Raw genomic sequence first — 18602 nt, 5'->3', positions numbered from 1 at the left:
ATTGATTTTTCTTGTTTTCAAAGAGGCAAATTTTTGTGATAAATCAGAAGTAATATCTGTTTAGTCCTGAAGAAGAAAGGAGACATGGAACTTCAAGAATCAGCGCATAAAATATTCATTTTTAGTAGTATTTGTTTGTTTCAATAATTTCTTTTGTATCAGTTGCAAAAACACACGCACGGCAAAGGAAAGTGTATGAACAGGTATAATAATTACCCGAACCAACCTTATGGCTCAAATAATCAAAAGAAGGTCGGACCATTTTTATGGCTCAGGAAAATATCAGTTATTTTTTCGGATGAACTGCTCGAGAGTAACGCGTGGTTTTTCCGCCGAGAAGGGAAGATCTTGCGCATGAATCATGATTCTGTCTGCTGTCATAACGAACCTAAACGAGAAATTATGACATCCATAGAGGAAAAGAAAACGAACGGTAATAGTCTCCAATTGATGACGTCCATGAACTCATCGTACAAATCTCGATACTGGTCATTTGAGACTACGATTCCATCTTCCGCCTTTGCCATATCCAAAATATATCTAAAAGAAGATAAGCTTTTCTGCTCAGCTGAATGAAAAAAACCTATCATCATAAGCCTGGATGAATTTCTTGGTACCCTTGTGGTATCTTCCCGGCGTGTATTTGATGATGTCTTCCTTTTCCATCTCTTCCTGCAGTTTTCTTTCCTTCTCTGGAATCTTCGGGCTTCCTTTATTTCCCTGTCGACTATGCGGGAGAAATACAGTAACGGAGCGACAGCCAAGACTCCAAAAGTGCTCGACAGTTATCTTGATTCCGATGATCGAAAACATCTCTGCCTTGTGCTGTCGTTTAATTTCGCCAACTTTCCCGTGGCTTCGGGCGATATTGGATCCATCTAAATTAGACCGATAATTCGAAAAGAGGAAATGCGGTTATTCTTACCAATAACGATCCGGCGACAGCTTGGATCGCCTTCTTCTCCTCCTGGATAAAGATTGCTGTATTGCGGATTCCAGGGGCACTTCAGTGTGTATCTGTCGGTATCACCTTCGTTTTTCTTCGCTTTTTGAACAGATCGGAAGCTCTGCTCGACTAAAATTGGAGCTATGCGGGGATTAACCACCGCAGCGAGATTTGTCCAACCTGGAATACTGTCTTCTTGTGTCCGAGGACTTGGAATTTCGACTGGCAGCGCGCTAAAAATGATGAAAAAGGCCGAAAATGAAAAATTTGTACTTGTCGGTTCCTTTTCTTCGTAGGTACTGAAATCTCTTCTTGGCATTGACGCCTGTATTTCCCTTCGTTTTCACATTAGGGAATTGAGCCTTGTTCTTGCTCAGAAAATTGTGAATGACTTCAATGAAGGAGAGGTAGTGGCGAGTGTGGTTTTCGCCGGAGTAGTAGAGCTCGAAATGCGATGTGAAATCTTTGAAGAGATCGCTTTTGTAAATGCTCATATTATATGCCTTCGAGTCTAGAAATCCAATTAGTATTTCCGATCAACAACAAAAGAATCACCTTCATAATTTTCAGTAAACCAAGCTTGGATGACATCATCTTCAATTCCAAGCTTCTCCATCGGCTCATCATCCTCTTCAATCGTCAAATCTTCCAAATCAAAGCTTGCCTCCAATTCAATTCTTCGAAGAGCTTCATTGACATCAACCCTCATCGATTTCTCGTTGCACTCTTCTATGATTTTCAACATCTCAAGTTGGGCCTTTTCGATGTTCCAGTTCTTATGTCGCTGTTCAATCTCTCTGATGATTTGTTGGCCAATTGCCTGGTTAATTGACGTGTCGAAAGCAGGCTCGGCTGGTGGAGCTGCAACTTTCTTGATTCTTTCCATCGCTTCCCTGTAATTTACAGGTCGATTTTGTTCCTTGCAGTCTTCTACGTAAACGAGCCATTCCATTTGAGCTCCTTCCAAATCCCAGTCGGGATTGATTTCCTGTAGTTCATTAAAAATTCGCTCTCCCATTTGATCAGGGTTGACTTCAGCAGGAGGTGCTCTGGGGTGGCTAACTTCGGAATCATCGAGGAGATTGACTATTTCCGGTGGTGTCGGAGCTCGCTGTGATGCGCGCATTGCTGCTTCTTGATTGAAATTAGACAAAAATGCGTTTCTGATTCTAGGTGGCGTGGCTGAAGGAACTGGAGCTGCGCGAACTTGTGAATTTTCATCGCGAATTCTTTTGAAATTTATGTTTTTTGAATTTAGATATCTCGATAGAAATCGTTTCGCGCCAAAGGGAAGTGCGTAAATCTGTCGTTTGTTGCTATCCGGCTCTTTTACTTCCCGAAAAATCATCTCAAGCTGTTCTTGGACGTGGTGATCAGTGGGCTCGTTAGGAGGCGCTGCTTTCCCATTGATGACTTCACTGAATTCAAGCAGCTGGGATAACACTTCCAGTCGACCATCAGCGTCCCCGAAAATAGCGATATCGTGAGAAGAAGAGTCTAACTGATCGAGACGGACATTGTTCTCCATTTCTATGATATTTCGCAGATGGCCACCGAGGCAATCTTTGAAAAGCGGTTTCAAAACTGAGGGAAACGGAATCACATCGCATTCGTTGTCGCTGTTGTACATAGCAAATGCGCCGAGAAAAGAAGTTGCTTTTGCAACACTTTCCTCTGTCGCCTGGCCACGCACTGGCACGGCTTCAACCGCAAATCCATCTTCAAAAATAGTAGAAAAGATAAATTGAGGGTGAGCTTACTGTTATGTTTTTGATAAGTGAGAGCGACACCAAAGAAATTGTTGAAGTCCTCTCTTCTTTCGCAAAGCTCATGGAATATTTTCGCTGTCATAAAAACCATCTTTCATTTATCTAAAGAGAAACAATTAAATCACTTACAATACTTTGAACTTCTTATTTAGCGTTCATGTAAAAACGGATATCTTTCCGCTTTTCAACTTTTTCTGGCAGTAATGGAATAATATGTTGATCGATCATTTCTTCTTGCCACTCGAGTTTTCGCAAAGCATAGCGTCGAATCCTTTCAAGATCTGGGACTGTGAACCGGATTTTCTTATCTTTGAGTTTTTCGACATTCGGGTAAAGATATGCATGTCTGGATCTATCGGAAGGAAAGTCCGCATCAATATTTAGCTTTTTCAGCTTCGACCGAAGAGGAATTCCGTTTGTTCCAGTAGTTAGGCTTTTGTGATGAGTTTTCCACCATTTCCCGAAAGTATTCAACGTGAGATGAGGATCGTCTGATCGTCGGTCGTCGAATTCCTCAAGAATTTTCAAAGCAGTCTTGCTTCCGACTGATTTTATGCCACCACAATAGTCAGATCCTGTTAGCTGGGCGAGAGCGATCAAGTATTCTCTTGAAAAATCAGTTTCGTCTATGTCGTATTTGATAGGGACCATGTTTCCAAGAGTGAGGCCCTTTATTACCACTTTACCACCGAACAAGAAAGTATCACCATCATCAGTAATTGTTCCCTTAACAATATAAGAAAAATATTCGATCGGGATCAGTACCTGAGTGATTCTATTCATCTCAAACTCCGCACACTGAGCTTCTGCTTCTCCTGGTGCAAAGAAAACCCCGCAGCCGAAGAGTGTCAGCATTTCCGCGGCGTCTTTATAAAGCTGTTGGCTGGGGATGGCAGTCAGCTTTACAGCCGATGAAAGCTTTTGAATCTGGATTGCATTTTCTTCGAGAATGCTTGCAGCGGTAAAGTCCTCGATACGCTCGGTAAGTTTCGCTTCTTGATGCGGTTGTTCAGATTTCATCTTGTCTGCGAACGATAAAGCCGTAATGTCCTCAATAAAACTGCGAATAATAGAGGAAAAGGTTTCCTCAATAACTTCGATTTCATAGGATTCTTCGACAAGCACATCCGAAACATATGAATCAGTTTCTTCTTGCACCGTTTCACTCAAAATTCGTTCCCAAGCTTCATTCATAAATGCGTTGAAATAAGCATGTGCAGTTTCTTCCTTGGTCTCAGTTTGGTTATTATCAGACTCCATAGTTGACTCTTCAGAAATGATAAGCTCCTTCTCTTCCTTGATCCCTTCTCCGGACTCATCAGATAAAAGTTCCGGTGAATGATTTTCTACTTTTTTCTCCTTTATTTCATCTTTTGGTGCTTCTTCGCCTTCATCAAAAGTTTCTGTAGTTGAAAGAGTGCTCTCATCTTCTTCTGGGCTAAACTTTTTCTGCCAAGCTGAACTCTCTTTCCTCACAAAAACATCTTCTGATTCAGGCTCACTCTTTTCGTCAATTTGTTCGATTTTATGGCCCTCTGTTACTTCAACAAAATCCTCAGACTCCTCCAAATACTTTCTCAATGCACACAAAGGCAGCTGAGGCGTATCACCACTTTTTAAAGTATCAGCCGCGCTCTTTCTCACTTTCCCGCCATGAACAAATTGCACATCGCTGGAGTCACTTGACTCGAGGATCTTATTTTTGAAGTCAGCCTCCATCTTTGCCGCAGCTTCGCGTTTCTCAGCGGCGAGGCGGGCCATTTTTAGGATCGACTCTGGAATTTCAATGTCGACGATGTCCGAGGTAGAGGAAGACTCCACGTCGCCGGTAGAAGAGTTTAGCCCTAGAATATTCTGCCTACTCGTGCAAGGCACTTTTATCGTTTCATCAGGAGTCATTTCGTATTCTGAGTCGTCAGAGACAAATTCATCTTCGGAAGAGCTTTCTGAAAGCGTCCCAGTTTTGTCTTCTTTTTTATCTTCAAGATCGAAGATCGATTTGGCGACCTTTTCTTTTGGCTCCTCTTCCTCTTGTTCGAAAAGAGCATACTTCCGACCGGCTTGTCGAAGCTTTCCCTGCGAATTTTCAATCACGTCTCTTAGCTTGTTCTTTTTGCTCTCATCCTCCACTCGTCTTATTTCTTTTCGAATGTTATTCCTTGAGAGAAGCCCATCAAGCTGGTACTGTGAAAATTCCTTGTCTTGTTCTTCTTGTGACTTTTGAGATTGTTCCTTTTTCTTTTTCTCGTGAATATAACCCGTTAAATAGCTTCGATCAAACTTGAATGAGTCGCGCACTTCGTCTAAAATTCCAAGCTGATCAGAGTATCGGAGATTTTGGAACGCCTTTGATTTCGTATCGACTTTTCCAGTTTCGACCAGCTCACCAAGGATATTATCTCGAACAGAGAGCTGAAAAGCACTCATCTCTTGCTCCTCAAACTCGTTGGTTTCTTCGCTTTCACTCTCACTTGATTCCACGATCTCCGGTTTTTTGTAATCCGACGAGACAAAGCCAAAGTCCTCTGGGTCTTCGTCTCTCGCTGCTTCTAGTTTTTTCATCACCTTGTCAATGTCTTTCTGAGTGACTACTTCGTCGGTTACAGTTTTCAACGCATGCATCTTGAGGACATTTGACATGAGGTTCTTTCTAGCGCTTATTTTGTCTTTTTCTGCTTGAGCTCGTCGCTCCCGCCTGCGTTTTTGAGTTTCAGACTTGATTTGCGGCGGAGCTCCGTCAAAAACGAAGATCGGTTTGATGCCAGAATATAGGGTTAAATCATGCGCTTCTGTAACTGTAGTTAACGACGCCTTGAAATTTTAACCTTTCCCATAGCTAAAAGGGCACAAACTCGCTTGAAAAGCGAGCTGAGGGCTTGCACTCGCCGGCTAGCATCGGAAGTTCCACGAGTTCCATGGACCGCCCGATGGAGCCAAATTGACAGATCAACTGATAAGCATTGACCACTAGAAATAAAACTAGAGCCATTCCTATAATTATTGCTTACCGAAGCTCTGCTGGGTCAATGGGAGTCCCGGGCCCTAGAATTCGCCATAATCCGATAACTCCCATCTGAAAGTAATTTTGAGTTAACGAGTTTTTTTATCAAAAATATATTTTGGCAGATACAAAAGGAAGTCTTTTTCACGAAAAAGTGTTTTGAGAACTAGTTTTTTCTACATTTGAGTAGCTAGAATTCCATTTTCCACGAGCACTTGAATGTCCTTTTTGCTGCGATTCGAGAGCGATGCAACTTTTCTAGCTCCAGTTGCTGGGTCGGTTTTTAGCAAGTGAATGACCTCTTGTACCGCTGGATTCGAGAGAGCTTCTTTGACAGCTGGCCGACTGAGGATTTCTTCCATTTTTTTCTCGTCGTTGGTTTTTGCCTTTGAAAGGGGGGCTTGAGGAATTACACTATTATATTTAATAAAAATTATCAACAAGTTTCGGTTACCGTTTGGCAGCTTTCTCAGCATGAGCGCCCATCATGTTCATATTCTCTCCGAAAAACTTGATAAACTCTTCTTCGAACCATTTTCTGTCATGATCCATGTAATATTTCTTTGCTGCTTCAGGATCTTTGGCCATAAACTCTATCGCTCGTGCGAATTTTGGGTTTGCCATTTGTTTCAGGAGCTTTTCGTTTTTATCTGAAAAAGGAAAGCGCGTCATTTTCCCTTTTTACAGAGCGTGACTTACTGTATGAATTCAGAAACTCTTCAGATTGGAATTCTTCATTCATCGCTTCTTGAACATCTTTCATGACGAGGGGATTGTCTGGCTTCTTTTCTTTTGGCTTGATTACTTCCGGTTTGGAGGACTGAGGTTTTTTAGCTTGCGTTGGTTTTTTCTTCGCGTTTCCGGACATTAAAAACCCTGATTTGAAACCAGCAAAACCCCCGTTGTCTTTTTTCTTGACTGTTTTCTTTGAGACTGTTTTTTCTTCTTGTTTTTCTTTTGGTTTTTCGGTAGGTGTAGGCTGCAGTTCTTTAGCGATGAGAGATGGAACGAATTTTTTAGTTTCCGCTTCCAAAAGAGTTGAATTGGTGGTCTGTTGAGCTGCGGCTTGCTGAGCTTGCGTCTTTTTATATTTTATTTGTCGGACGACTTCGCTCGCATTTTCTAGTGGCGGTGGTAAATCCATTCTAAAAATAGAAAACTTCAGCTTTTTCCGTACTGTTAATTGTTTATTTAATAATTTATCGACCCTGTTTCCAGCGTTTCAAGTGAGCAGTCTTTTTAACAGGCATTTGTCGACGTTTCAATTCAAAGCCAGCATGAGCTTGTCTTCTCCAGTTTTCGGGATTTGACCAGCCGTGAACATAATCTTTATCATAAATTGGCTAAAAACATTCATAGTTTTTGAAAAAATATGATTCCTACCGGTTTGTTGAGGCCAGTAGAGGCAGTATCGACATCAGTTGACTTGATAACATTGAATCTCCAGTTGGTTGGGAAGTCCGACTCCCAGTAGCCTCTGTAAAGAGTTTTGAAAGAAGTTGGTAAGAGAAAACGACTACCTAAGAACATGATTCATATCGGTCTTTCCATGCCCCTTCGCTGGTCTATGAACAGGTCTCCATCTACTTGGATGACAAGCCCATTTGAGCGGCAACCAACGACCAACTTCGATTCCATCAAAGTCTCTTGAGTCCCTCATGCTCACCCATCCCTTGCTGTGTCGTCTATTTTCGTGATTGAGTTCCCCGATCTTTTTCTTTTGCTCGAGCTCCCACTCTTTTCCTTCCGTGTAATATTGATTGAGATCTTCTTTTGTGAACTTTTCGCCTGTAAGAGGGTTAACCATTCGTTCCAAAGGAATATCCGTATGAAGTCCTGTATAAAGAAGTTCAATAAAATTGTACAAAAGAGAGAATTAGCTTGCCTTGATAGTTTTTTCTCCAAAGAGTAGGCTTATGTTTCTGATATTTGGTATTATTCGTCGGCGAAGTTGTCTGATACTGCAGAACTTCTCGATAAGTCAAAGGAGCGTTCCAAACCCCCTGTTCAGTGTACTTTTCTATGAGCTTCTCTTTCTCCTCGATTGATAGTTTTTCTGGCTCCTTTTCTAACCCATACGACTTCCAAATACTAAAACAGCTCAATTTTAGCTTTAAAGAAAATCAAACCTGGCGACAAAATCCTTTTTCCGGTCGATTTCCTTCGAATAGTTTTGATGCCACTTTTCTTCGAAGTATTCGGAATTCTGTTTCCACAATCTAGTCAGTTGGCGACGCTTTGTTCGCCTTTCTGTCCATCGTTTTTCCAAGCGGTTTGAAACAGGTACTGTAGCGGACAAGGATCGCACAGGGCGAAGTGATAACGATTTGAGCTGATTTACGATTCCGAACATTCTGGTAGATCACATTTAAGTATTTTGATGATCTGGCTTTGACTTGCTCATAAAATTGCGTTGAGACGATAATTTCAACTAGACTTAATAATTTTTCCGACGCGCCTTACAGGTAAAAAAACGTAACAAGTAATAGATCCGGATATTTCTAGTTCTAAAGTTAAGCCCACGAGATTCGTCTAACGAGGCGGATTTTTTGTTGAAAATCCGATTTCAATTTCGGTTTCGGCCGGCTCTGGCGCCATACGAAAAGGTATTTAGGTACCGATGATTTTTGATGATTGCCCCGAAAACTAAAGCCCTAATAAATTTTCATTTGAAATTTTTAAGCGGAGAAAAATGATAAACTTCGATTTCTTTAAACAAAAGACGTCATCGATTGCAGCAACAATTATACTGATGAAGACAGAAGACACAGAAAATCAAGTCAAGCCACGAGAAAAATGGAACGTTGAAAACAAAGAAGAAAACATCTTTTTCTCATAAAACATTTCTCATTGTTTTATAATTTTTGTATTCCAGTGGTTAGTTTATTAGTATAGCAGCAGTTATACAATTGAACATGTTTAATTCATTCTAAATGTGCATGGAGTGACTGTCACATGCTCATACAGTGACAGATGTTGTGAGGTGAGATATTGGCAGCTTCCAGCTTCAATATCAGTCAGGAGAAGTTTACGCAGTGATGACTCGCTCGAGAATCTTTCGGTTGGTTTCGTCCAGGTGACTTGCAGTTTCCTAAACAATCGTTAAACAAATACCGACAGAGGTAACATACCCTGATAAGGGAGGAATTAGCGAGATTGCGAATCTGTTCAGTGATGTGTTCGCAAATCTTGATTCCATGAAGAGGGTCGCTTTTCACATCGTCCTCTTCTTCTCCCTCCAAGTCTTCCAGATCTCCTCGGCCGGCGAGTAACTCGCTCAACAAAATTGCCGTTTGACCGTTCGTTCCAAAATTAATCTCGTCAGATTCAACTTCGCCGGAGGAGTCTTCTTCGTAATCATCTTCGTCGTCATCCAAAATTTCTAATATAAATATCTTTCCGATGTTTCGATCATTTTCAATTACCTTCAAGATCTTCTTCCTTTTCTCTTTGGCTAGTCCACTCAGAAGCTAACGTTTCCAGCGCGATTTGAGAAAACGGAACATCAGCGAATTTTTCAACTTTCTTTTTTGATCTTGTCGATCGACCTCCAGAATGATCTTCGTTTATTATTAAGAAAGTATAGCAGACGTACCCTTACCTTCAATTTTCTTTCGCAAGGATAAGTTGATCAAGCGTTCCTCGCCATTAGCACATAGAGTAAGGAGGCTGCAAAGACCAGCTACTGTAACCTTTCGTTCATAAGCGCCAAAAACTTCGCATTGTTTTTCAAGCCACAGTTGCATCAATGGCTAAATTTTAGATAGCACCCCCTTTCTGGGCAGAACTCTACCTGAAGAGCATTTTTCGAATCCAAAAAGTTGACCAGTCCCATAGTATCCGCCGAAGCCAATCGCGCAAAGACGAGAAGAAGAGCCTGTTGAACAGTGAGAGTAGTGGCAGTGTTGAGCTTCAGCAGGACAGCAGAGAGAATGTTTTCTAGGTTTTGGGATTGAAGGGATCCTAGCTTCTGCTGAATCTCCCACTTCTAGCGTAGTTTGCCTGCTCTCTATATCTGGACGAGTGAAGAAAACGAGTAAAGTATCTTTGACGTCTGTATTTCGAGCTGGAGTAAAATAGAGGTTAATTCACGAACTGCGTGAATTACCGAATGGAGAGAAATACACGGCGGCGACCGAGCAAAGCTCGATCTAGATAAGCAAGTGACCTTAGGGGACGAGGGAGTCTAACGAATCTAAGATCCCAATACCCCCCCATGAGACTGAAACGTCCTCTAAGGCCAAAGTGTGTGATTTTTGCAGGAGTATAAGCGTAAGATGAGTAACATGGCAGGTTCGAAACGTCGAGGCAGTCTGATTCGCGTTAAAAAACCCTTTTTTGGGAAAAAGCTTGAATCAGATGCGAAGTTTTCGTGATGTCCGAGCGGTGATGACATGAAGGAGTAGCTGCACATGTAGAAGAACTCAAAATACGTCGGCGACGGTAAACTGTGATAATTTCCGTACCTTTTCAGGCCCCGGTCGATGAATAGGGGACCTGAGTGGGGCAGTACTTGCGCTTAGTCGTATGACTGACCCGAGTTTGTGCCGATGTTTAGAGGTTCGACGGGCCTCGTTTCACGGTGTGCTCGTTTTGTATGTTTCGGGAGATGAGCTGCTCCAACTTCGGTTAAAGTCGCATTCGGATCGGCGCCGGCTGAGTATTGACGATCTGGTGAAGACTTTGGACGGGTTCTTTTCTTGCTGTTTTCAGTTGCTGAGCCCTCAACTACTGTTGAATTTTGTTTATCGACTGACATATGGCTATTGTCGGGCGCAGCAACCTCCGAAATCACTGTAGCATCAGCTGACATGTCCTCGGCAGTTTCATAAAGAGTACCACCAGAGTACCAGCGATCTGACGGCTCGGCTGGAGCTACCGACGAGTCCAAAATAGATGTAGCGGTTGTATCTCCCAGATTTTCCATGTCCAATCGGCGTCTACTTTCCAAAATAGGTGATAGAGATGATCTTGGCGGTTTTTCCATAGCAACCATCGGAGTCGACGCGACCTGAGAAGATTTCCTCCCCCCATGCGACTTCGACCCGGACTTTTCCATCGGTTTGGAAGTAGGAACAGGCGATTTTTGTGGGACTTTCGACTTAACGATTTCGGTTAAATGTGGGAATACGTACTCGGCCTCGTAGTAATCAATCCAGCGTAAGTCGTGATTTCGTTCTGCGGCGTGAACCACGTGTTCTCGATGGATGAAATCACGTTGTCCTTTTTTATCTTCGACCATGACGACCCAGTCGTTGCTCGAAACGGCTTTCAGGGGACCTACCCAGCGTTCCTTCTTGCTTTTAGCGTCGGTCAGGTTTTCTCGCTTAATGTACACGACAGCGCCAGCGGGGATTGGTCTCGGCTTAGGCTCGTTTTTCAGCCTGTGCTCCATGGCTCGGTCAGCAGCTTCCATCGCAGTTTTCACAATGGCTTCCGCCGATTTCGCTAAAGCTCCAACATTGAGACCAAACACCTGAGGTGTTTCCGCTGTCATTTCTGCGCCAGTAGAGTGGGTGAAAGTACTTTTTCGGCCAAACCAAACTTCTCGCGGTGAAATTTTCGTGCTTTTGTTTTTCACACTATTGAGCGCGCGCATCACGTGGGGAACGCAGTCGGCCCAAGTTTTTCGACCGGAAGATGAGTTGACCATGCAGAATAGACTGTTTTTGATAGTCCGATTCGCTCTTTCTGCGAAAGCGTTTGATTGAGGGTGAAATGCGGTACTTATTGTATGTTTTATCTGGTTAAGCTTACACATTTCGTCAATCACGCTTGCGCAGAAGTGGGTACCTCTGTCACTGTGTAGATGTTTCGGCAAGAAATCCATGGGAAGGAAGACCTTGTAGATGAGCGCTTTTGCAGCGCGGATAGCAGTGTCGGACCGCGTCGGAATGCACCAAGTGTAGCGAGAGAAAGTGTCCGCCACCACCAAATAATACTTGAATCCGCCAGCGGGAGGCATACAAGCGAAATCGATCTGAATCGATTCGCCAGCTGTTTTTCCACGACGAAGGGTTCCAAGTGGCGGTTTGGTACGAGTTCCAGCAGATCCTTTTCTGCGTAGGCAAGGGACGCAGCTGTGGACGTAGTTAGAAACATCGTCTTGAAATGAAGGCCACCAAACGTCCTCTAATCGCTCTAAAGTCCGCGGCTCGCCCAGATGACCGGACAAGTCGTGAGCTAGAAAGAGAAAGTGACTTTTTACCGCTTCCGGTACCACCGCCCGCGCGCCAGATTTGAATTGACACATCAAGCACCCGGTAGTGTTATCCAGGAACAGAGCTTTTTCCATCTTGAGTAGAGACGATTGTCGGTGGTCGGAGTCCTTCACCAGCGATTTTATGTCCAGTGGCTCCTTACCAGATTCCAGAAAAGTGATGATTGCACTCAGAGCAGAGTCCTCCCTTTGATAGTCCAGAATGTTATTATAATTCGCTGACACCAACGGAATCTCCATTGGCGCCGCGATAGCCTTGACGTTTACCTTATGTATCTTCACCTCTGATAAAGTGATTTTCTCCGGAAACTGATTTTCGTTCCAGAAAGGGACGAAGACACGTACTGGTGAATTCTTGTCGATTTCGTACTCGCGACCAACGGGAAACTCAGAGTCGTATCCAAGTGATTTGTCGTCCTCGCCAGGTCTGCGGCTCATAAAATCGGCGAATTGATTTTCTGATCCCTTGATGTAGACAATGTGAAAATCGAATTCTTCCAATCGGCTTTGCCATCGGCTTATTTTAGAATTCTTGAACTTCTTTTTGTGTAGGAAGATCAAAGATCTGTGGTCTGTGTGAATCTGAAAGAATCTACCTTTCAGGAGCTTTTCCAGTCGCTCGCAGCACCAGACAATGCTAAACATTTCCTTTTCTGAAGTGTTCCATTTTCTTTCAGCTTTGTTGAAGGTGTGGGAAATCGCGCTTACTAGGTGCACTCTCCCGCCATACTCTTGTAGCAGAACACCACCCGCTGCGTACAGGCTCGCGTCTGTGTAGAGGTGAAAAGACTCGTCAAAGTTAGGAAAGCTTATGACAGGAGTCTCGGAGAGTCGTCGTTGAATTTCCTTGAGCGCCAAATCCGCTTCTTTGGTCCACTTGAAACAATTTGTTTCGTTCGCCGAATTTCGAACATCGTTTATGGGTTTCATTCTGCTCGAGAAGCAACCGGATGAAATAGCTTCGCCCATTTTTGTTTCTAGAAAACCTCGGATCCAATTCAATGACCCGATTAATGAAGCTAACTCCTTTTGGGAGCGTGGGGGTTTCATCTGACGAAGGGCGGAGACTTGCGCAGGGTCCGGTTTGATTCCTTCTTCGTTGATGATTCGGCCCAAAAAGTGAGCTTCTGATTGTAGGAAAGAGCACTTTTCGCCCTTGAGTTTAGCGTTAAACTTGCGGAGCGCGATGAATAGGTTTCGGAGAGTGTTGTAATAGCAGCTGAAAGACTTCCCAAAACATACTATGTCATCGATATAAGAAAGCATCTTCTTCCTGGTGGGGCTTGAGTCGAGAATCGTGTTTACGACGCGCGAGAATATATTCCCCGAGCATCGATAACCGAAAGGTAATCTGCAGAAGGCGTAAGATTTCCCACCCCACTGGAAGGAAGTCTTATACCTATCGCTTTTCTTAATAGGGCACTGCCAATATCCGCTCCGCAAATCAACTGTGGCGAAATACTTGTTGCCCGGTCCAATGTTCGCGATCGTATCCTCCATGCTCGGAAGATGATATGGGTCGGATTTGTCGGAGAGGCATTTGTTCAAGCTGTTCTTGTAGTTGATGCAGAAGCGCATTTCCCCAGATTTCTTAGGGATTGGCAGAACGGGGCTATTAAACCCTTTCTGGTCCTTGATCTCTTCTATTATTTTCGTATCGAGCAGTTCGGAGATGTGATCAGTGACCTGGCCATGAAAAGCTTGCGGAATAGGGTGTTGACTGATGTTTCGACTCGTACCATCAGTCGGGATTTCGATCTCGAATGGGAATTCACCCATTTTTTGACCGTCGCAGCCGAATCTGTCGTCGAAATCCAAACACAGCTCGGCGACCACCTTCTTTTGCCCCGGGTCGGCGTTTGCTGGTAGGGTAATTCCGAGTTTTTGCTTCGCTAGCTGAATGGGGCACCTGGCTGCGTTCTTGTTAGGTGCGTCCAGCTTTGGGACTTTTGGTGGCGGTTGAGTGCGGGATCGATCGCTATCCTTGACCGCTGATCTAGTAGTCAAGTATTTCTTGATTTTGGTCCGCTTCACTCCGTCCAGCTTCACCACTTGAGTCTCAGTTTGTGTGAAGGCTTCGTTGTAGCAAAATGAGAGAGTACGATTCTTATTGTCGACTGTGAAGCTGTCCGTCATCGCATTCTCTAGTATATCGCGGCCCAGTAGACTTGGGTATTTACTGCCTGGCATAATGGTGAGATTCAGGGAGAATGCAGGGCCACCATTGAATGATAAGCGGCAGGGAAGGATACCCATCGGCTGCTCGGCGGGAATATTTGGGCTGAAACCGGTGACCTTGAAGGGACAGGGCTTCAGCATCTGGAGAAATTCGTCGGGAACGTAAGCAGCGGACAGACAGGAGGACTCGGCTCCGCTGTCGACTTCCATCGATACGTCAAGACTTTTAGAGCCCGTAATGATGGTAGCCGAAGCGAAATAAGCCTTTCCTGGTCGCTTCTTCTTCACTGTGTAAAAGTGAACGTCGAATGGTTGGAAATCTTCAACGTTCTTAGTCGTATTTATCTTCTTGGATTCTGGTTGTTTATCGTCTTTCCCATCCTTAGAATCGTTGCTGGCGCGCTTAGCATTCTTCTTCTTTTTGTTCTTATTTCTGTTGAAGTGCTGGGAGACGGTCGCGCTGTCAACTCGATTCTGTCTTGTGGATTGGGCGAGACGGCAGAGTTCGTTGATATCGTAAACTTTTGATAGGCTTGGAAGGATTGCGTTGAAAACGTCTGGTTCTTCTTTCCTAAGATTCAAGTACAGCATCATCGTCGAGAATATGTCAAATATTTCATCGACCCCGGCGTCGGCTGACTTCTCTTGTCGGTAAGAGTTCAAAGTCGCTTGCTTCGCCTCGTTCATCTTTTGCAAGACGTTGGCGGTGTAGTGTGCAAACGGCTTCGAATGGTCGTATTCGACGTCGAAAACTTCGCTTAGCTTCAGTAAGTAGTGACTCTTCGCGGCGAATGATTTCTCTAGCAGCGCCTTGGCCGATTTCCAGTCTTGACAATTCAGAAATTCGGTTCCAAGTGAGCGTTCGATGTTCAAGTCGAAGTGGCTGTACACTGCTGCGATGAAAGGCTGTTCACGTGAAGGTCTGTCGCGGACGTAGGCGCGGTGATAAATGTCGGCTCTGCCCAAGAAGGTGTTGAAAGATGTGTTGCATGCGGCGTCCAGCTTCGGCAAGTCTTGGACGTGACGAGACCAGGTAGTGGCCACCCATGCTTCTTCTCTCATTGTCGCATTCGTAGAGTCTTTTCCTTGATCGAGCTCGCAGGTAAGAAGCGTTGTACTGAGCTGTTCTAATTTTACTCTGCTTTCTGTGATCAAGGGCTCTAGGCTTGGCTTTAGTGATTCGTCATTTCGCACTTGTTCTTCGAGGTAGTTTACTCGATCGTTTATGCTTCTTATTTCGGTGACGGTTTCTAGCAGTGATTTGTTCGCCGCCATAGCTCGAAATATATCGGCAGTAAGGGTTTATGGGCCTTGGATTACCTTTCAGGCCCTCAGAAAATACTGCGACTAAAAGTCGCAATATGATGAGCTGAGGTGCCTTTTTGCGCAAACGCCCGACGATTTCTCTGTCCAGCGATTGTCGAAATTTCAAGGTCTGGTCCAAGGGTCGATTCTTCGTAAACTTCTCTCGATTTTTGGTGAAAAGTGGCGAAAGAATTATGTTTTTCTCAGTATTTTAGGTTTTCCCCGGCGTGCGTGCGTGGTTGCGTGGGCGCGACTTTCGGCGCGTGGGTCGTGGTGGCGCTCGTGCGGTGGCGCTCGCTCGGGGTGGTGTTGGTGTGGTGCGGAAAATTCTCTGAGTGGAGTTTCTCCGGCGGCGCGGTGGCGGTTGGTGATTCGGTTCCCCTCGACTCCGCTGACGGCCAATCAGCGTCCAAGTTGCGAAACTTCGGTTGTCGATGGCGGAAAAATTTATCTTTTCTCCAACGGGACTACTCTGATACCACTGAAGGGATCCTAGCTTCTGCTGAATCTCCCACTTCTAGCGTAGTTTGCCTGCTCTCTATATCTGGACGAGTGAAGAAAACGAGTAAAGTATCTTTGACGTCTGTATTTCGAGCTGGAGTAAAATAGAGGTTAATTCACGAACTGCGTGAATTACCGAATGGAGAGAAATACACGGCGGCGACCGAGCAAAGCTCGATCTAGATAAGCAAGTGACCTTAGGGGACGAGGGAGTCTAACGAATCTAAGATCCCAATAGGATTTTGTGTTGAGCAAAATTAGACAGACGAGGCGGCCGGCAAACGAGGCGGAGTATTCTGGCGAGTTGGGTTCAAGAAGATGGAGAATGACGCGTTCAGCAGCTAGTAATAAAATATTATTAATATGAGTTTAATAAAGAGGAATAAATTGTAAATCAATCGTTGATCACACACCATCATAAATTAAGTTTAAATCAATCACCTTCAAGACCATGTTCCATCGCGCAAATTTGATCCCCCGCAGCTGCAAAGAATCCTCTGACAGCTTCGCCTCCCGACTGAATCACTTGAGTGTCCGCTGATTGAAGAGTTTTTTCGACGATGACTGGGTAAAGCTGCCGAAGAAGCTCTTCCGGAAGCGGCTTTGGAATCGATCGAACAAAGCGGGTAGTGATGTCGAGGCAAATGGCGATGAAGCTGTTGGAGACATCTGAATCTTTGGAGATCTCATCTTCCGGGGTCTTCATGATGTGGATCAAATAAGGAACAAAGGCGGAGAAGACAGTCGGGAATTGACCGATCACTTGTGGCGTCAATTTCTTTCCAAGTGCCTCGACCATGTCCTCAACGATCGCGCAGATGTGCGGATCGGAACTGTTACTTTGCAGTGTCGAGAGGATCAAGTCTGTGAGTTGCGTTCCATACTGTTCAAGATTATCCTCTTCGACGTTGATGCACTCTGTGATCACTTCCAAAAGCAAGCAGGAAACCTCAGTCGGCGCGGACGAGCACATTTCAATCAACGAACCAAGAGCTTGAGTGACGAAGGAACCGAGGATTTCTCTCTTTTCCAAGGGGATGTTTGTAATGAACTCGTAGACGGCTCTGGCGGCTTGGATTCGGACGATCGGTGATTGTCCATTTTGTAGGCCGTGAGCAGTAGCTTCGAGGAATGCCTGCAGAAGATTAGGCGGAACTTTGTCGGCGAAACGAGCAGAGAACCAGAGAGCTCGGCCAGTAAGGAAGGGGCTTTCACCTGGAAAAAGAATCGGAAATATAAACGGACGGTGACTGTACCTGATTTCAAATCGCGAAGAGTCGGTCCTTCCAGATAGCCTCGAATGTTAAACTTGGTCATGTGTTCTTCTTCCAACGCGCTTGCAACGGCTCCAATGATGTAATAGGCGGATTCACGCTGCTGCCAACTTGCTGATCCAGATTGAGACTCCCCGACATATTCCAAAAGCGGCGGAAGAAGCACTTCGAGGTGGTCTTTCGCGATACAGAGAAGGAGATCCATGGCAGTTGTTCTAACCGAGCAAAGCATGACTTCGTCGTCTTCTTCTTCAACGAATCTATCTGGATCATCTTCCCAGGCGTTAATCTGCCCGGCCGATGGTTGCAAAAAGATCATAAGCGATGGAATTAGCGGAGGAACACCAATTTGAACGACTTTCGCAAACGCTTTCTTTTCAATTATTGTACAGAGAAATTCAATTGCGGCCACGACAGTTCCTTGGATCCCAGCAGTTTCGTTGTCTGAATCCTCTTGGCTTTCGGTTTCATCACTGTTGATCGCCATGGCAAGATATTGTTTCGAAAGCTTGGCGATAAAGGACCAGCAATCCTGAAGGCAATGAGCAGAGATTGGGGCGATCTTCTTTGAAAAGCCCTTGACAAGCTCGTTGAAGCAGTTGAAGACGTTACGTTTGATGAGCCAGTCGTCCTCTTCATCGACGGGACGAAGGATACAGGCGCGGAAAACTGTCAGGATTTTTTCGTAATGATCATCTACAAGAAATCACTGTTTGAGCATATTATGTTTTTCAGCTTACCTAATGTCTTTGCTCTAGCATCGCTAAGAAGCATCGTAAGCGTCGTCAAAATTTGGAGAGAACGAGCAGCCATGATTGGAGTAGCACCAGAATTGGGAGTCATGAATTCGAGCAACTTGGGCAAAATGTTTTTGATCATTTCTGGAGCGAACTTTCCATTAATATCTGTCGAGAACTCTTTCAAACAACGAAGCGCTCCGTCGACCATATTCGCATTGTCGGAGTTGAGGGCTTCGATTAAGTTTGGGACGAAATCAGGCCATATTTCGGGCCACTCCCAGCCAGCTACAATTGATAAGGCAGCGGCAAAGACATTTCTCACGGCTCTGGATTCATTAGCAAGTCCTCGTGGGAGTCCGTGTCTGATGAATTCTTTCGTTTCTTCGCTCGCCGCTGGTTCTTTGAATTTATCGCCGCTGGAGTTCCAGTGATAGTCGATCCAGTTCTTCAGGAGAACTGACGCTGATTGTCGGTACTGTAGGCCGACTGCCTCATTCAATCCGATGAGAAGAAGAGCCCGGGGGAAATCTTGTGTTGCATCGCACTGGGCAAGTGCTTCTTCTGCCTTGATTCGCTTCTCATTTTCATTGGAAAAACTGGCGTCGATTAGTTTCAAGATCTCTTGATCCATGTGTCTCCCTTTCTCTTGAACTAGGTTTGGTTATTAT

The 18602-nt window shown here is 44.6% G+C and overlaps 5 protein-coding genes across 6 annotated transcripts; all 5 read right to left on the bottom strand.

The window, feature by feature from the left end:
* Positions 1-3: 3 nt before the first annotated feature.
* Positions 4-2819, bottom strand: LOC145696406 (uncharacterized). 2 transcript variants are annotated; one of them, XM_081773435.1, is made up of 8 exons: positions 2707-2819; positions 1502-2665; positions 1220-1457; positions 1127-1179; positions 926-1087; positions 584-878; positions 433-540; positions 4-388 (listed from the first exon to the last, which is right to left on the bottom strand). In XM_081773435.1, exons 1-8 carry the CDS (start codon positions 2804-2806, stop codon positions 283-285), a joined length of 2226 nt encoding a protein of 741 aa, XP_081629561.1. In that variant the 5' UTR covers positions 2807-2819; the 3' UTR covers positions 4-282. The 2 variants fall into 2 exon arrangements, with proteins under 2 accessions (XP_081629561.1, XP_081629560.1); XM_081773434.1 differs by having other exon boundaries at positions 926-1179.
* Positions 2820-2840: 21 nt separating this feature from the next.
* On the bottom strand, positions 2841-5788 carry LOC145696408 (DNA excision repair protein ERCC-5-like). Its single transcript, XM_081773436.1, has 4 exons — positions 5724-5788; positions 5557-5682; positions 3481-5488; positions 2841-3441 (listed from the first exon to the last, which is right to left on the bottom strand). The coding sequence occupies exons 1-4, from the start codon at positions 5786-5788 to the stop codon at positions 2860-2862; spliced, it is 2781 nt and encodes a 926-aa protein (XP_081629562.1). The 3' UTR covers positions 2841-2859.
* Positions 5789-5822: 34 nt separating this feature from the next.
* Positions 5823-6860, bottom strand: LOC145696405 (uncharacterized). The gene is made up of 3 exons (XM_081773433.1): positions 6416-6860; positions 6171-6366; positions 5823-6130 (listed from the first exon to the last, which is right to left on the bottom strand). The coding sequence occupies exons 1-3, from the start codon at positions 6858-6860 to the stop codon at positions 5893-5895; spliced, it is 879 nt and encodes a 292-aa protein (XP_081629559.1). The 3' UTR covers positions 5823-5892.
* A 33-nt stretch (positions 6861-6893) lies between these two features.
* On the bottom strand, positions 6894-8072 carry LOC145696912 (uncharacterized). Its single transcript, XM_081774024.1, has 5 exons — positions 7846-8072; positions 7602-7807; positions 7237-7552; positions 7100-7193; positions 6894-7059 (listed from the first exon to the last, which is right to left on the bottom strand). The coding sequence occupies exons 1-5, from the start codon at positions 8067-8069 to the stop codon at positions 6916-6918; spliced, it is 984 nt and encodes a 327-aa protein (XP_081630150.1). The 5' UTR covers positions 8070-8072; the 3' UTR covers positions 6894-6915.
* A 497-nt stretch (positions 8073-8569) lies between these two features.
* LOC145699687 (importin-9-like) lies at positions 8570-18581 on the bottom strand. Its single transcript, XM_081776958.1, has 9 exons — positions 17935-18581; positions 17177-17890; positions 16362-17135; positions 16163-16261; positions 9510-9670; positions 9318-9468; positions 9142-9276; positions 8848-9098; positions 8570-8807 (listed from the first exon to the last, which is right to left on the bottom strand). Exons 1-9 carry the CDS (start codon positions 18563-18565, stop codon positions 8745-8747), a joined length of 2979 nt encoding a protein of 992 aa, XP_081633084.1. The 5' UTR covers positions 18566-18581; the 3' UTR covers positions 8570-8744.
* Between the last annotated feature and the right edge of the window lie 21 nt (positions 18582-18602).

Source organism: Oikopleura dioica, chromosome 2, assembly GCF_907165135.1.
Source record: "Oikopleura dioica chromosome 2, OKI2018_I68_1.0, whole genome shotgun sequence".
Lineage (NCBI taxonomy): Eukaryota > Metazoa > Chordata > Appendicularia > Copelata > Oikopleuridae > Oikopleura > Oikopleura dioica.
This window is presented reverse-complemented; position numbering and strand designations above follow the sequence as displayed.

Excerpts from the sequence above, each read along its gene's own strand:
- LOC145696408 (XM_081773436.1), bottom strand. The coding sequence starts at position 5,788 with ATGGGAGTTATCGGATTATGGCGAATTCTAGGGCCCGGGACTCCCATT. Across the intron at positions 5,489-5,556 it reads TTCAAGCGAGTTTGTGCCCT|CCTATATTCTGGCATCAAAC; the intron begins TTTAGCTATGGG and ends GCATGATTTAAC. Across the intron at positions 3,442-3,480 it reads AGATGAATAGAATCACTCAG|GGAACAATTACTGATGATGG; the intron begins GTACTGATCCCG and ends TATATTGTTAAG.
- LOC145696405 (XM_081773433.1), bottom strand. The coding sequence starts at position 6,860 with ATGGATTTACCACCGCCACTAGAAAATGCGAGCGAAGTCGTCCGACAA. Across the intron at positions 6,367-6,415 it reads AGAGTTTCTGAATTCATACA|ATAAAAACGAAAAGCTCCTG; the intron begins GTAAGTCACGCT and ends TTCCTTTTTCAG. Across the intron at positions 6,131-6,170 it reads GCTGAGAAAGCTGCCAAACG|TGTAATTCCTCAAGCCCCCC; the intron begins GTAACCGAAACT and ends TAAATATAATAG.
- LOC145699687 (XM_081776958.1), bottom strand. The coding sequence starts at position 18,565 with ATGGATCAAGAGATCTTGAAACTAATCGACGCCAGTTTTTCCAATGAA. Across the intron at positions 17,136-17,176 it reads TCTTCGCGATTTGAAATCAG|GTGAAAGCCCCTTCCTTACT; the intron begins GTACAGTCACCG and ends TTCTTTTTCCAG. Across the intron at positions 8,808-8,847 it reads CTAATTCCTCCCTTATCAGG|GAAACTGCAAGTCACCTGGA; the intron begins GTATGTTACCTC and ends ACGATTGTTTAG.
- LOC145696406 (XM_081773434.1), bottom strand. The coding sequence starts at position 2,806 with ATGGTTTTTATGACAGCGAAAATATTCCATGAGCTTTGCGAAAGAAGA. Across the intron at positions 1,458-1,501 it reads GTTTACTGAAAATTATGAAG|ACTCGAAGGCATATAATATG; the intron begins GTGATTCTTTTG and ends TTGGATTTCTAG. Across the intron at positions 1,180-1,219 it reads CGAAGAAAAGGAACCGACAA|CGCGCTGCCAGTCGAAATTC; the intron begins GTACAAATTTTT and ends CATCATTTTTAG.
- LOC145696912 (XM_081774024.1), bottom strand. The coding sequence starts at position 8,069 with ATGTTCGGAATCGTAAATCAGCTCAAATCGTTATCACTTCGCCCTGTG. Across the intron at positions 7,808-7,845 it reads AAAAAGGATTTTGTCGCCAG|TATTTGGAAGTCGTATGGGT; the intron begins GTTTGATTTTCT and ends GAGCTGTTTTAG. Across the intron at positions 7,553-7,601 it reads TTGGAGAAAAAACTATCAAG|GACTTCATACGGATATTCCT; the intron begins GCAAGCTAATTC and ends TTCTTTATACAG.